This window comes from Muscardinus avellanarius (genome assembly GCF_963383645.1).
Source record: "Muscardinus avellanarius genome assembly, chromosome: 4".
Taxonomy (NCBI): Eukaryota; Metazoa; Chordata; class Mammalia; order Rodentia; family Gliridae; genus Muscardinus; species Muscardinus avellanarius.
Window position 1 is genome coordinate 23,968,252 of NC_137789.1, and position 18,036 is coordinate 23,986,287.

General features: G+C 36.7%; 1 protein-coding gene across 2 annotated transcripts; it reads right to left on the bottom strand.

Moving 5' to 3' along the window:
- Positions 1-900: 900 nt before the first annotated feature.
- Positions 901-15,901, bottom strand: MED30 (mediator complex subunit 30; the record flags this gene model as incomplete). Of its 2 annotated transcripts, XM_080694254.1 has the most annotated exons (4): positions 901-996; positions 4,630-4,734; positions 7,453-7,611; positions 15,725-15,901. In XM_080694254.1, the coding sequence occupies 4 exons, from the start codon at positions 15,899-15,901 to the stop codon at positions 901-903; spliced, it is 537 nt and encodes a 178-aa protein (XP_080550380.1). The 2 variants fall into 2 exon arrangements, with proteins under 2 accessions (XP_080550380.1, XP_080550381.1); XM_080694255.1 differs by lacking the exon at positions 4,630-4,734.
- Positions 15,902-18,036: the final 2,135 nt, after the last annotated feature.

The window sequence follows — 18,036 nt, forward strand, 5'->3', positions numbered from 1 at the left end:
TAATTCTGATCCTCCATCACTCCATTCCCCTTCCAGAGAAAACTGCTTATCTTTGGTATCATATGCAAAAAAGTCAAATGGCAATATTTTAAAAAAGTCAACTCAGGAGGAAGAGGCAGGGGCTTCTGAATCAGGCTGGGACAGTCCAACTCTCATAGGCATACCTATAAAAGATTTATAGGCTGAAATGCACTTATCACATAGAACAGTCTAACTTAAAACTCTTAAACGTGAACTGTTTCCAAAACACATTCACAATTACTTTGGGTGTATCTGAAAAATGAGGCGATTGTTTCTTGGCCTAAAGCATGTACCAGATAAGCACATCGTTGTAATCTTAACTTATCCTGTCCTCAAATCATGTTTCTCTCCTTTTAGAGACATCATTTCAATTAACACCAAACACATGAAGAACACAATAAAACTGATTTTCATAGCGATATAGAAGTTAACTATTCTCATTTTCATTGCTTTGGGAATAAAACTGAATTTAAAAAACTGATCTTGAAATGGTGACTTGTTTCATTAATTTTAATTCATTTGTACCATAAATTGACAGTAGTTGATATTTCTATCTGTAAAATGAGCAAAACCATTAGCCAAATTTTAAAATTTATTTATAAAACTTTATTTTGCTTTTAAAAAATAATTATTTAACTCATGAAGATCAACCAAACACAAACCCTATCAAAGTTTATTACAACAGTCTTTCATAGAATCAAGAGCCTTTTAAAAAACACTTAATGAATACTTTAATGTAAAACCACAATGTAAAAATAGGAACTTTAGATTTAGTGACTGAAATAAAAGCAGATAAATAATATTTTTCAAAGGGAAAATATGTAAGGGGGAAAAAAAGAACAGTATAACATGTGTAGAGAAGGAAATTTAAATATCGGTTTAGTTCCTCATTGCCAGCATGGCATTTATATCCCAGATGAGATTTCGTAATTGATCCATAATTTGCTTCAGCTGTTGATTCTTCTGTTTGAGTTTCTGTAAAAACAAAAAAATTTAACAAGAATGTTTCATGAAATATAGACCATGAAGTTAGAAGATTAAAATGTTGCAAGTTAGGACTCCAATGCTCCAGACAGAAATCAAGCTAAATATCAAGTAAGGAAGAAGGTCTCAATGATTTCCTGCCCTCAATTACTTCCAGCCAGGCATCCTGAATTCTAATTCATCCTACAGAGAGGAGTGTGGCTCCAGCCCCCCACTCTCACTACTCCTTCATCTCTACCAATCAAAGAAAACAAATTCAACATTTTATTGTTATAAAACATAAATATTTAGGTTTTCTAAGCAGCGCTGGGACATAATGGTCAAAGGCACATCCTTGAGTCAGATTTTCTGGATGTTCAGATGGTCAGCTCTTTCCCTAATTAATGGCGGTGATGACCAAATTATTTTCAATAAGAAAAATGGGGGTAATAATCGAACCTACATTCTAAGAGTTGTTAGGATTAAATATCTGATTCATGTAAAGTGTTAGAACTGCGTGGCATGTGAGTAAGCATTCAACAAATGTTAGTGGCATGCACAGAAAGTAGCTGTCAATATAAAAAATAAGTATGATAAAAACAGGATGTCCGATGTAACTGGTCTTTCAAAACATGTCAGAAGCCACTGCTGGCCCATAGCATCAAGTGCAATCTACTTCTAGTTCTGAAAACACAAAAGGGCCCAGTGACCAATGCAATAATCTTCACAACCAAGATTTACTATATGCCTTAAATACATAAGGTATGTGTCTCTATATTTCTATTCTTGGATTCCTCTAGACTATGGTTTATCAACTTCGTTTTAACATCCTTTCTTCAAGTCCTATGTGGTAAATATTTGCTTAGAAAAACAAGACAAAAACAAAGAGCTTCTAGTTAGGATGTTTACTGGTTATTAAAACAAGAGTCATTATTATTCAAGCTTTTGGAAACATGAGATTTGGAGATACACTATTTAATTAAAGATAAATATTAAACTACCTCCTGGTAAACTAGTATATATGTTCATGATCAAGAGGCCTAAAGATCTGTTTTTATTTCACTAGAAAATTAAAAAGCAAACTAAAATTAAATAAGTTGCTTTATATGACTTCTATCTGGAGCTAAAGAAATGAGAGGAAGTAGGTAGCTAAAAGGGAGGGAAAAAAAAACTCTTACTGGAAAATAGAAAAAGCCATTAGAGATACTCTAATAACCTTTAATGATATTAATTTAACTCACATTTGAAAACAGAATTAACAGAACACAGACATAGTACCTGGCGATAGAGCACACAGGGCACGACTCTCACTCGCTTAGCATGGTCTTTGGAAGAAACGCTATTAGTATTTTTAGCTACTCAGTTTTGTTGCTCAGTTTTCAGATTTTCCCAAAATGTGTCACCACACCTCCCTGGTAGTCAGTTATTTGAGCAGTTGTCTATGTTATCTAACAAAACTGACCCAGATTACTGGGGCAAATGAGGAATAATAAACCTATGAAGTCTTGCATCAGAGACCAGGAAGCGACACTTGAGCTCCCTAGAGAAACGGAAGAGCCAAGGTGCCGTACTGAGGTGCCATTCTCAGTGTAGCCTGCGATTCCATCTTAGACACACCCTTCTCCTTGGCTCTCATCAGTGCATTGGGAATGCAGAATCTCAGTCCCAGCCAGCTGTACTTTCTATACACCCACACCTAAAACAACAGCCAGCTCCAAAGGCACAAGACTGAAAACCAGTAAGTTTGGCTTTCTGAACTAATCTGTAGTTTCAAGATGGTTCTAAGAGTGGTGCTCTTCATCAATGCTAAAGCCTATTGTCCAGCACTGAGTCATCTGGACTAGATGTGAAAAACTTCAGCTTCCATGATTTATTTACCTTTTCAGGAGAGATGTGGAGAAGAGTAACTGATTAAGAATAAAGGGAAAAAATAAAGAGAATTGATTGTTTAAAAATCTAATTTGCTTTACTAACTTTGCAGATAGTTCCAGAAATGGTACCCTTACTAGAATAAATACAAAGCCTAAAGAAAAGGCTAATTTTAAGAACGCCCACTTGGAAATATAAATTCTGATATACTTGTTTATATTCTTTTTAAAGCTTCACTAATTCCTAAAGAAAAAAGAAGAGCACTAAAATCCAGGGAACAGCAAAAGTTCGTTTTTTAAAGTGTGATATAGTACAAGGTACTTGAAGAATTATTCTCAAGGATGCAAAAGTTTTAAATCAAAAAAATTAGCATACAAGTAAACTATCTAGAGTCAAAACACATCATGAAACTATGGACAGCAGAGCTGACAGTTAGGCTTATTAGTGGCTAAATTGTAAATAAAATTTCATGACATGATATAGGATTTAATATATACAGTCTTGCCACTGATTGATTTTAACAGAGGTTGACAGCTGCTATTTTCAAAATCCATCAGCTGTGCCTAATTTGTTACATTAACAGGTGAATGTGTAAGCAGAGTAGATACTTACAAAATGTTTATGCTAAGCCACACCATGTAATATAATATTCATACAAAGATGTGACACTTGATAAAAAATGCTTTAATTTCTAAATGCATGAATTCAATTATGTGTCAGCCCTGTAAATACTGCCACTACCTCTTTCAATTTTATTTTACCATCAACAGGATAGCCTTAAGCAAAGTAAAACTCATTCTGATATTCCTAAAGAATAAAGACTGAAACAAGAATTCATCCTTTACTTGGTATCAGGGCTTAAGGATGTCAGAATACATGAAGAAAAAAAAAAGTATTTAAACCAGTTCATTTTGTCTCTTGATGATTTACATGAAGTACCAATTAAAAGCTGTGTGCCTCAAAGTTTCCTGGCACTAAGGTAGACACTGGTAATATGCACTGTTAGAAACCAGACAGTAAAGACTCTTCTGTACACTTTCAAGTATATGACATAGCATGGAGGATAAAATAAGAGGTATAAACCTACTTACTTTATTTAGAATATAAAGTAAGAAATAGGCAGTACAACTGAATTTTTTTTTTTTTTTTTTTTTTTTTTTTGTGTGTGGTACTGGGAATGGAACCCAGGGGTATTTTACCTCTGAGCTACATACCCAGCCTTAATTTTTATTCTTTATTTTGAAACAGGGTCTCAATGAATTGCAAAGGGCCTAAGTAGCTGAGGCTGTCCTTGAACCACAATCCTCCTATCTTACCCTCCCAAATGCTGGGATTACAAGTGTGCACCACCATGCCCAGCTTACAACTGAATATTTTTAATTGAATGTAAAAAACAAAATGTGATTACTATGCATTATGCAACTTACTTATTTAATGCAAGCAAATGCCAATGTGTTAAAATACAATGCATTACTTTTGTTTCTGTAAAGAGCCATCAAAACATGACTCGGCACTGCTTTATTTCCAGGAGAGTCCTTTGTTCCTAAGCAGCAGCTTGTCCGCTCATCTGAAAAGGTCACGAGGACAGACGACACCTGGGGCTGGTTCGAGGCAGAAACTCTCACACTTAGGACAACACTTGACACAGAGCAGGCACTCAGTCCCAAAATTACATTTTTGAGTTACACTAGACTCCTTAGCAATTTTTATCAAGAATTCTGAAATATAAAATGTACAGGTAATTTAATAACCTGTATTAAATATAAAAGAACTTACTTTATTTACGTCAGCAATTTCTCGTCTCTCTTCAGTAGCAAAACGAGGTGGGCCAGCCCGATCATCATTCTTGGAGCCATCTTCTTCCACATAGGGAATAAGGTGCTGGGAGCAATAATACGAGTTAGAAGTAAAAAACACGACCCAACTTTGTGACACCCTGCTTTAAAATGAAAAACAAAATATGGCTGGGATCTAGTTCAGAGGTAAAATACCACTGGATTCAATACCCAGTACCACAATAAATAAATAAATAAATACTTGTGCATACATATATAAGTATATATATGATATATATAAATTTGGATCATATATATGTGTGTATATATATATATATATTTATTTTTCTATGAAGGCTGAAATTGAGGATGCATCAGATTAAGATAAAATTTTATGCTCTTCATAGTTTAAAATTTTCAATTAAAGTGTTACTTGAAACAGCTTTAGGCATTTATCATTTCAATGCACTTTATGTACTACCCTTCAGGCTTCTTTTGCAAAATAGTTTTTATATATTGGTTGTTAATTAAATAATAACCTATTTAGTGAATAAGCAGATATTTAATTGCCAGATACTGGCGGAGACATTGCAAAATTAAAGTCAAATAAGATGAAATTACTGCTTTAAGAGATTTATGATTTATTGAGATGAATAAGACAGGCTTTCCTTCATCTATACTTAAAAAAAAGAACTTCATAGATGTGAATTATATAAATGTCATTAACTTGCCATCTAAAACTTAAATTAGTACAGCCACTATGGAGGCCAGTATGGAGGCTCCTGAAAAGCCCAGGAATTTAACTCTCACGTGACCCAGCTAAACCATTCTTTAGAATCTTTCCTAAAGAATTAAAGTTAGGATACTAATTGTGACACATGCATAATATAATAAATGCACATGTGTGCATTTATAGCAACACAATTCCACATGACAAGTCAAATGACTGGATAAAGAAAGTGTGATATGTACACACAAGCAAGAAGCTTTACTCAGTCATAAAGAACATTATGCTAAGTGGGATCAGCGAGTCTCACAAAGTCAAGGGTCCTATGTTTTCTCTCCTATGTGGAAGCTGGAAAGAAAAAAGGAAATGAAGGGGACTTCATGAAAATGAGGAGAGACCAGTAGAAGAGGAAGAATATAAGGGGTGGGGGGAAGGGGAAGACACATGGAGGTGTCACTGCCCATCTCACTAGCACAGAGGCAAGAGGAGGGTGGCAGGGTGAGATGCAGGGGAAACACAAGAAATGCTGGATGCCTATGGGAATGTATCACTAGGAATCTCACCAGAGATGTATAACTACACTGTATCAGTACATTCTAAAATAGGTAAGTAGAAAATTAAAACTTCAGTCTGTGCACATCTCTAGATGTTTTAAGTACTTTTAGTACTAATAACTTTTGTAGAACAAAAAGTTTAGAGAACAATGAAACTTCTAGAATTATAATTAAACACAGGTAGTTTGTGATGAAAACCATTTAATGAATTTTGTAAATGTGACAGAACTTCAGAACCATCTAGTCTTCATGATCTTATACTACTAATTCAAGATCAAGCCAGAGGTAAGTAACTGGTCAAACTAGACATCATCTGGCCGAACTTCACATTCTTAGTCAAATAGAAAGGTGCCCACATCTACATTCAATCTTTCTGTATTTCCTCTCTCCTAATATGGAGCCGCCCTTTTTTCTGAAGTTGATCAGTCCATCTGTCTGTGCTGACTCCTCTGCCCTCTGTCTCACTGTTTATTCCTCTTCCTCTAACCTCTCCCTCTGCTCTCCTTCCTTTATCTTCTACACATGCTCCGTCTTTTTCATTTGGAGCCAAAGCTCCCCAAATCCTCACTTACACCCCTCCACCCATTGACTGCTTTCCTCTTGCTTTTTATCTGTACTTCAAAGACTGCTGTCCAACTGCTGGCTCCAGCTCCTCCCTTGCTGATAAACCTTCAACCCACTGTGATCTGATACCATGCTGCAAATGTGTTTTGCTGAAGTTCTACTCAAATATACAGACAATTTCCATCTAGCAAAATTGACAGGATAGTGTTTACTCCTTTATTCTTTGACTTTTCTGAGGCATCTGACAATGTCAACCACATTTCTGATCTTCCTCTCACATCTTTGACCATTTCTTTTCACTTTCTTGAAGTTTAATTTTTCTCTGTTTATCTTTTACATGCTCATCACTCAAAAAGGAAGCCTGATTCCATGAACTTGTTCTTTACAGGTAGTGAGAGGACATCTAAGATTCCCAGCTACCTCTGGTGACAGCAATATAATGTGTCAATGGGAAAAATGCCACTTAGGGAAATATCATGTGCCTAATTATATACCTATGACCCAAGACTAAAGTTAGTAAATATTTAAAACAAAATTCTTTCACCTGGCTACGTCTCACACCTACATTAATAATAATTAAGAAAACGGATCTGTAAAGCACTTTTATGAAAGCCATTTTAAAAAGTAGTTAATGCTACTATTAAAACTCCTACTTAAAAAAATTACACACCAATTTTAATTTAAAGAAGATGCTGACAACTATGATAAAAACTGCCACGGAGACGACCAGATCCTCACAACATGACTAGCAGAAAGGTCACACAGGCTGGAAATGCAACGTCTACAGCAAATTATTCATGTGAAAATAAAACAGTCACTCTACACATATATATCACATTTTCATCTTCTCTGGTCAAAGGAAAACCAATAAAACTCAAATATGGAAAGACTGCCAAAAAGGAAAAGAGAAAAGAAAATTACACATCTTGATGCCATCTCACATTTCACATTCACGTTCCCTTTCTCATGAAAACATTACCTCTACTGGGATGGGATCCATCCCCCCACAGTTCTCGTTGCATTTGTCATAGACCAATCTCAGCTTCCTGAAGAGAATAGAAAGTTGGCGAAGATGGTCCTGCAGCTTTGTTAAGCGATCCTGATATGTTCCAGTATGGTAAGTGACACCATTTGGCAGCTTGTGGGGCAGAACAAAATAAAAATACAGTATTGTAAATCAACACTTTTCTATAGGTAAACTAACAGAAACATTTTAATAAAGTTCAATTTTAAGAATTTAAGAGTGACAGAATTCACACAGGCTCGTTTATTATAGCAAGTTGGCATAATTTCATTGCTACTTAACAGCCTGAGGAAAAAAACTTGTGCTAAGCCCTATCATCAAGTACAACTTTAAAGCTCAGTGTGGGGGCGTGTGCCTGTATCTCAGTACTCGGGAGGCTGAGAGGCCAGCCTCGGCAACTTACTGAGACTCTGTTTCAAAATAAAAAAACAAATAGGGTAGGGGTGTAACTCGGAGTAGAATGCTCTTGGGTTCAATTCTCCATAACGCACACACACACACACACACACACACACACACGCTCAGGAGTTTTTTATTTAGCAGAAGGAGGCTCTTGCTATTGAAAAAAAAAATACTCTCAAAATACCTTAACTATAATGATGCTCAAGAAACACATTAAAATATAAACCTTTACCAGATATTTTACTTTAAAAAGAGACAATGTGTGCAAATCAGTCTGCACTTAAACTTTATTAATATAGTATTATAAGTAATTCTATGATTATATCTGTCCTGAATATTTATATACTTTAAATTCAAGAATTTTATCAAATGAAGCCAAAACATCTATTGGAGATAAACACAGGAAAATGAAATTACTTATTTAAACTTATAACTAAACAGGTACCTATTGTACATAGCTAAATATCATGAATAAGGTCTTCCTTTCTCTGTATACATATAACATATACTCCATAAATTTAATCTATGGAATCAAACATACTGGAATGAAGAATACAATGTCTATACAATCTTTTCTAGTGATTTCATTTATATGAGTTTACTCATAAATTTGGAGATTAGGATTAGGTGATTTATAACCAAGGTACTATCTACAGTCTAATAAATAGAAAATCAGCCTACTCTTTCTATATCTCAGATTATTATTTTTTTCTGGTTCCTTTTAGGAAAGATGGGGTAGAAATAAAAAAAATACACAATCAAAAAGAGCATGATACAATGTTTAGAGTAAATACAAAAGGGCACACAATCAAATAGATGGGCTTCAATAACTGTTTTTTCCTTTTTTGCGTTTTCAAGTTTCCCATTCCAAATATAATAGTTTATAAAGAAGACAGCTCTAAAATTATTTGAAACAAAATGCTACTAGTATTTTCAAAAATTCTCAAGGATTAAAACACTTCACATGCTTCAAAGAAATCTAATAAATACCAAAGGCTGAATCAGACAAGCCTTTTTAGAGGTGGATGGCATCAAAGGTTCATCCCTCAATACAATGAAGGCCTTTTCCTTGTGAACTCTCAGTTTCTCAGCTTCCTAGATACTAACAAATCAGAGAGAAGTTTAAATATATTCCTACCTTCTCGTTTGTATTATACTGAATGCAATCATTATATCTTGCATAGAGATGCTCTGTTTAACTTTACCATGCATTTACTACATTTAATACTTTGCCCATTTTTTTTTTCTTAGTAGATGGGAACTTACATATTGCCATATTTAGTATAGTGCACAAACACAGGTTTTTTAAAGTACAGTCTGAAATTTTTTATTTTATTTATTTTAAAATTTTTACTGGTGTATTATATTCATACATCATATTGGGGTAAAAAACTTGTGTGTACATACATGTACACATTACTGATTTAACCCCTACCCAATTCCCACCCCATCTCCTCCCTGACCGTCCTTCCCTTGCTCGGCTTAGTGGTTGACTTTGCTATGTTTAAGTACATTGTGTGTTTTAGAGATTTTCCTCTCCCCCCGCTCCTTTCTCCTCCTTTAGGTTGCCTTGTTTGCTCCTCTATAGAATTTCCTTTTTCATCTAGAGTTCCTCCTATGACCCATTTCTCCCTAACTCTCACATTTTACTTTAATGAGTTTTTTTTTTTTTTTTTTTCCCCCGGGTCTGGGGATGGAACCCAGGGACATTTGACCTCTGAGTAACACCCCCTGCCCTGTGTTTTATTCTTTATTTTGAAACCAGGTCTAACTGAGTTGGAAAGGGCCTCACTAAGTAACCAAGGCTGTCTGGAACCGCCATCCTCTGGTCTCAGCCTCCTGAATGCTGGGATTACAAGCATGCGCCACCACGCCTGGCTTTAATGAGATATTTTATTAATAAATATAAACTTAAAAATTCATAATGATGTGTTATATAAAACATCTTAATAAGCCCTGTTATGAAAGAAAGCATAATCTTTTGAATTGGAAAGAATTATCTTCCTCGAGTTTGCTATTAGTTTTTATACCTGCTTCCCAAGGGGGAGAAAAATAAGATTAACTAAAAAGAAAACTACTGCACACTTTTGATGTGTCAGACAGTGTCCTAGAAGCTGAGGTAGCAGTGAGCATGGGAGAAGTGAGGTTCCCACACTGCAGCCCACATGGTTACTGGATCTAATAGACACCACTCAGCTGGAAAGTTCACCAATAACTACCTTTGTCAACTGTGGGAAAACCCAGATACATCATCTTATCTCTAGATACTAAGAAGGTATTCCACTAAATTCAACACCTATTCTTAATAAGTAGAGAACATAATAAAAATCCCCCACTATAATGAAATATTTATCTCAGTTATCAAGTCAGCATATGGTTAGTGTGAAAAGATTAGAAGAATTCCCACCACACTGTGAAACAGAAAAGGACTTCTACCAAGACCACTGATACTACTCATAAATATTGTTCTAGAGGCATGGGCCAATATGATGAGAGAGGAAAAGGTGAGAAAAAGGTAAAGGAATAAAAAGAAAGTGCTATGATCATCACTATTTACAAATGATATGGTAAAGTGTTACTCTAAGGAGATGAGGGCAGAATAGAAAGAAAGCAACAGCTGTGTTTTCATGTATAAAAACAAAACAAAACAAAAAAACTTAAAAAAGCAACAAAAAAGACTGAGGAATAAATTTTAAAGATATCAAGATAAAAATGAAAACATCCTCTTAAGAAAATAAAACAGGGATATTCCATATTTTTGGTTATTTAACACTCGACATCATAATTATGTCAAGTCTTTCTAGGCTGAATGAACCTAATAAAAAACACTTAACAGGTTTTTCTTAGAACTAAAGCTGATTCTAAATAGTACATGTGGGAAAATAAACATGAACAACTAGGGGAATTCTGAAAAAAAAAAAACAAGTGTAAACACATTATAAGAGCCTCAAAATGCAAGAAATTTTGGCACTGATGCTTAAAAGAGAGGCAGATATGTGGAATAGAATATCTCCAAATAGGATTGTTTGAAGTAGTATCTGAATCAATGAAGGAGAAAAATGAATGACTCAACTGACCTTTTAAAAAAGTAAGACTGGGGTCATACCTCATACTTTGTAATAGGATAAATTACACAGTGACCAAAGTTTTGAATGTAAAAATTGAAACAAAAAATTAAAAACTTCTTCCTAATTTTTAAGTGGGTAAGGTCTTCCTAACTAGACATAAAATCTAGAAGCTCTGAAAAACTGGTAAATTCAACTACTTAAAAAATGTGTGGATGGCAAAACTAGCAGGAGCAGAGCCAAAACAAGATTGAAAAATATATTTGCAATTTATATCATAGAGGAAGTTTCTCTACTTTGTAAACAGATAAATCCTACAATATGAAAGAGTAGGATAAAAAAGATAGAAAAATGGGCCAATAATAATAATATGGCTGAATGCTTTTCTGGCAAAAGATTTAGCAGAAAAGGAAATATAAATGATTCATAAATTTATAAAGAAATCCTCAAATTCAATCACACTTGGAGAAATATAAGGTAGAACTCTTACCTATCAAGTAATCAAAGATCCCAAAATAAAATAATAATCCACTGTATTGGTCTCAGTGAGGATATTGCAGCATATACTAGTATAACACCATAGAGTGCAAGTCATCAAAAGTTACCTAATTACCTAAGCACAAAGCTATTTCTAAAAATTTGTCCTACAGGTACATTTGCACATCTGCGTAGGAGATGATCTTTTGCAGCATATCTGTGAAAAATTAAAAGCAACATAAATGCTCTCACTAGAGAACTGACTTAATAAATCCCATGCGGTAGACTACTATGTAAAGAGGGATCGTTCTGTATGGATGTGAATAAAATTCTAAAATATAACAAACAAAAAAAACCAAGGGACGTGATACATTATGTGTGCATAAAACATTATTATCTGTGCAAAGGAGGAGGGATGAAATATACATACGCATTTGCTTAAATATACATAAAATAGCTGGAAGGATACATGAGAACAGTAGTAAGAATAATTAACAACTACTGCTTGAGAGATGGATTAAGTACCGCGTGCACAGAAATGGGAGGGAGAATGCTCACTATAACGTATGGTTTTATTCCTGAATTCTGAATGTATTATGTATTCCAAAAATAAAATAAGAAAGATTTAAAGGATAATAAACAGAATCAAAGCAATGCTATTTTTCACAGAGAATCTTAATCTGGGATTTAGGGATATTTGGGGAGATATTCTTTGGCTCCCTATTTTTTTTCCCAAACTGTTTTTGTACATTTTTCTCACAAGAGTCCATAGTTTTCATCAGACTTAAGCAGCTAATATGCACCTAATATATAAAGAAACATTTCTCTATAACAAGTGCATAGAAATAATTTTAGCATTTGCTATTTTACTTTCAGGAATTAATACTACAGAGAATGATATGAAATCTGAATACTGTAAAAAATGTACAGTAGTCCTTCTTCACAGAGAGGGATGCCTTCTAACATCACAGGAGATGCCTGGAATTGTGGCTGGTGGGGAATTCTGTATATACTGTTCTTTCCTTCCTTGACAGACCTATGATAAAGTTTAATTTATAAACTGGGTAGAGTACAAGATTAACAATAACAACAAATAATAAAACAGAACAAGTATAACTATAATAAATGCTATGCAAATGTGATCTTCTATGATATGGACTAGATCTACACTGTTCCACAAAGGCCACCTGCTAATAGCTTAGGCGCCTACTCGCGGCATTGCCGGGAGGGAGTGCAACCTTTAGGAGTAGAGCCTCGTTGGAGGAAGGTCGTCATTTTTAGAACAGCTTTGAAGGGTATGATTGTCCCTCATCCCTTCCTCTCTGCCTTCTTTCTCTCTACTTCCTGGCTACAACGAGGCCAACAGCTTTTCTCTGCCACATGTTCCCCACCATGGGGCCCTGACTCACCACAGGCCTAGAATCAGGAGCCAAGTGAATACAGACTGAAACCTTGCAATAAAATAAATCTTTCCTCCTCTGTTGATTTTCTCAGGTATTTTGTCACAGTGACAGAAAGCTGACTAACACACTCCCCCCTACTCTTTCTCTCAAAATATTCAGTTAGTATTTTTGAACTATGGTTGACCACAGGTAACTGAAAATGTGGACAAAGGGACTACTGTATTAATAAATAATCAGGATATATGCAGTTAAGAGCAACCTGTTTGTATCCTCTTTCTTCCAGCTTTCTGGAAATGAAGGGGCACTTTTTTTTTTTTTTTTGCCTTTTCAGCAAATTATGATGTATACCAAAGGGTCTTTGATGAGTACCACAAAGTGCAAAACACACAAGTAACCATCACTGCCCCTTACAGATTAGCTTTAAATACAGTCCACATGTAATCTAGCCACTTCTTCTTTTGAAAGACTGTATAGATCATAAACTGTTTTATATTTCTTTTAATAATGCAAATTGTTTGATAGCAAGTTAATAATATAAAGAGGTTAATAGGAAGAAGTACTAGTCATGTGTGATATTGGATAATTTACTACTTCTTTAAACTTTATTTTTCTTAACTATAACACAGGGATAAAATTACTTCTTGAAATTGTTCCAATAAGCATGCGCCTGACCAAGGAAATTGGCAGATGTTAGCTATCACCTCTGCAGGCCGTAATTTAGGGCTTTACAGTCAGAAGGTTAAAAATAAAGAAATACTGCTTAATCCACATTTTAATCATTTTAGATATGAATCTACCCACTTTTAAAATGACTGCCAAAGAGTTTCAATCTTTTCTTGACTCTTCCTTATGTTGTGTTTTGCACTGGCTTATTGATAATGGTCTGAAAAGATTTCTGCAAAACTAAATTAATCTTAAAACATTAATCAGGAGGAAAAACTTCCACTTATAAAAAAAGGGGGAGGGTAATAAAATGTTCTCTGCATCCATAGAAATAAAAGTTGTAAAGTCTGAAAACCTGGTTTCCAATACCTACACGACTGACTAGCTTTGGGTATGTCACCTTACCTCTTTGAACTACAGATCCCTCATTTGTCAAGCAAGAATTATACCCACATCTCTTAGTGTTAAGCATTAAGTTTAAGCGAGCATTAAAAATGAGTTAACTAAGTTGGGTGTGGTGGTATACACCTGTAATCCTAATACTTGGGAGACTGAGACAGGAGAATCACAGGTTGAAGCTAGTCTCAACAACTTACTGAGGCCCTCCACAACTTAGTGAAATTCTGCTTCAAAATAAAAAATAAAATAGGGCTGAGGATGTAGCTCAGTTGTAGAACACCCCTGGTTTCAATCCCCCACACACATACAGAATAAGGAAAATGGGTTAGCTAAATGATGTTAAAACAATTAGCTATCCATATGCAACCCAATGGATTTAGACTCATCTCTATCACCATACCCCTCTTTTCGAATCAACTTAATATAGGTTACAAACCAAAATATAAAAACTCAAACTATAAAACTTTTAGGAAAAAATATAGGGGGAAAATGTTTGTCACTCTGGGTTAGGCAGCAGTTTCTTAGGGATGACACCAAAAGCAAGATCTGTTAAAGAAAAAGCAACACTCAAAATTCCATCAGATTTGAAAATGTAGCCAAATATGGAGGTACACACCTATCACCCCAGTACTTGAGGCTGAATCCTGATCACAGGTTCAAGCAACATAGAGAAATTCTCAGCAACACTGGGAGACCCAGATCCAAAACAAAACAAAACAAAAAAAAGAGCTGAAATGTAGCTTGGAGGTAGACTCCCCTAGTTTCAAACCCTAGAAACACACACACACACACACACACACTCCCTCAAAAAATAATGTGAAAAGACGGAAAAACAGGTCACAGACTGGTATAAGTATTTGCAAAGCAATAATAACAAGTGTTGATGAAAATGAGAAGGAACTAGAACCATCAAACATTGCAGATGGTAATGTAAATAGCTCAGTCACTTGGAAAATTTTCTTAAAAATTATGATGAGCCAGCTCACACTTCTAAACTCTATCTAGGAGAAGTGAAACACATGTGTACACAAAAACTGATAAGTAAACATTTACAGCAGCATTATTTATAACTGCCCAAAGTAAAAACATTCTGAATGTTCATCAACAGTTGAACAATGTGCAACATATTCATAAAAATACTACTCAGCAATAGAAGAAATGACCTGCCTATATATGCTGAGATTTAAAAAAATAACCATGACAAAGAGAATACATAAGGTACGATTCATTTACATTATTCTACAAAATGCAACTTAATTTATGTTGTCAGAAAAAAAAATGATTGCTTGAGGAAGGAAAGCGGGAGGCAATGATTTCACAGGGGCACGATGAAACTTTTGGGGGTGATTGATATGCTCACTACTGTGAGTGTGGTAACTGTCTCACATTATGTCAAAACTTATAACGGTGGTGGTTTACTGTACATTAATTATGCCAAGAATAGGAAAAGGCTCCCCCCCCTCCCAGGTCCGTTAGCAGAATATGAATTCTTCGGATCCTTGGACTCTACACTCCATAAGAAATTTTGTTGAAAAAAATTAAATAATCTAAAAAGGGAAGTGGAGTGTAACCCACCTGTTCCTTGCGGTACAGAGCTTACATTGAAACTAGAGAACTCGGTCGACTCTGGGAAATGCAGCTTCGATCTTCCAGGAATCCGGCCTTGAAAAAACATCACCCCTACATCCCCGACTTCTAGAGACAGACACGTCCTTGGGAGACACTTCTGAATGGAAATGGGGGCGGCCACACACTTGAGGTCAGCCCAGCCCACCTCCTTTAGCCCAGAAGCACCCCGCTAGCTCCTCGCACGCCCACCTGCATGTTCCTGAGGAGCTGGAAGATCTCCATGGTGCGGTACACGATGTCCTGGACCGTCTCCTGCCCGATCCTGCACAGCGACGCCGTGTTGACCTCGCGGGCTGCCTGCTGAGCCTGGGGCCCGGCGAAGGGCCCTGGCGCCATGCCGGACGCCGCCAACGGAGGGGTGGACATGGCGCGGCTGCAGCCCCAACCCTCAGGAGCGCTACCACAGGCGGACCTCTGAGTGGTCGGCGGGGAACTGGACCACCGGGCAGAAACCTGAAAGAACCGACCCGCCGATTTCAAAACAACGAGCGAGACTTCCGCCGGTCGTGACGTAACGCGTCACCTAAACGTCACGGACAGCGCCCACTTAGAGGGCCTGGGAACTGGTCCGTGTGCGAAGCCGGGCGTGATTGGACGGCACACCGGGGAGGGGCGAGATGGACGGGCGCGATAGCCAATCATTAGTAGCGGAGGGGGCGGTACGCCTGCCTGGTGAGAGTTAAGGGTGTTTTCCCTGAGTTTCAGCTCTGCCTTAGTATCTGAGGTGAAACTCTCTAGGTTGGATTACTTACTGAGCATTTTCTCCTAACAGCCAAGGAGACTTGTAATGTCCGTTCACAGCTAGAAGTGCAGGTTGCCAGGAGGTTGAATGCACCCTGTACTGGCAACCTGCAATTCGAATTTAAAAAACAAAATTCCTTTTTTGAATGCTTCACTGTGACTTGGTAAGGACTCCTCACACTGCTATTGGTTCCTGTTACAATGTTTTCCTGATCTAAGCAAAAACTCAACACTACACACTCTCAGCCTCGGACACGTACTACGGTAGTTCGTTCCCCCGCCCCCCATTTATTTGTGTTTATTTTTGCAATACTGGGGATTAAACCCAGGGACATACTACCTCCGAGCTACACCCCAGCCCCATTTTTTATTCCTTATTTTGAAACAGGGTCTCACTGAGTTACAAGAGCCTCTTACTAAGTAGCTGAGGCTGGCTGGGAACCCCGATCCTCCTGTCTCAGCCTCTCAAATTCTGGGATAACAAGCTTGTGCCACCACAACCGGCTCATTTTTTATTTTGAAACAGGGTCTCACTAAGCTGCAGAGGGCCTCACTAAGTAGCTGAGGCTGGCCACGAACCTGCGATCCTCCTGTCTCAGCCTCTTAAGTACTGGGATTTCAAGCGTGCGCTATCATGCCTGACTAGTTCCCTCTTAATAATAAACGGACATGTTCCACGACTCCCGGTAGATGCCTTGAACTACAGATAGTACCCAAATCATATACTGTACTATTTTTCCTATGCATACATGCTTGTGATGGTTTAAATTATAAATTAATCTCAGTAAGAAATTAATAACAATGATTAATAATAAAGCAGGGTAAGCGTAACAATACACTGTCATTATAGTTATTGAAAACTTAAGAATTGTTTGTTTCTGGAATAGTTCATGTAACGTTTTGGGGCAATGATTGGCCATGAATAACTGAAATAACAAAAGCAAAATTTCAAGTAAGGGGAAGGGGCTCCTGTACTCTGGAATTTTACATAATTTTGGTTTGTTTCTTTTCTGAATATCTCCTTGCAAATTCAGTAAAAACAGAGAGCATGTCTATTTTATTCACTTTGTTTTTAGCATATAATGATTGGCATACTGAAGGTGTTCAGTAAGTAGCCATTAATAGATTGTTGAGTAACATTACAAATGCAAAAGCAAATAAATAAAACTATTCTCTCACCTATCACTTATTGCCCATTTCAAAGGGAGAAGCATTGAGAATGCGAAAGTGGGAGACAGAGTCAAAATTACTGCATTTTGAGAAGTATTTGAACATACTATTAGCACAGACTTTATGGGAAACGACCACTAACAATGGCAGAAAAATCATTATAGACATTTCAGACCCATTGACTTGAGGCTCTTTAGTGATAAATTACTATTTGACAAATACGGAGCAGCTTCTCTGCGCTAAGTGCCAGGAATGAAGGTAGAGTGGTGGAGAAGACAGGCGCAACCACTGCTCTAGTGGGGACAGACTGAACACTGGTCATTGTGATGAATATCGTGAAGCCAGAGTCCAAGGTCCTGAAATCAGGGTGCTAACACTATGTAGACAGGGAACAACAGTTAGGGAATAAGTTGGGGTCTGAAGACAAATGGGATAGAGGTGCTGAACGCTGCAACCTGGACCTTTGTCTTTGGAGGGGTTGGAGATAAAGATGGCCAGTGTAACACCAAAAGTAAAGAGGTTTCCCAGCACTTTCCAGGGTCGGAAAGGAGTTTTGTGCAAGGAGAGGTGTTAACAAAGATGAAGACGGG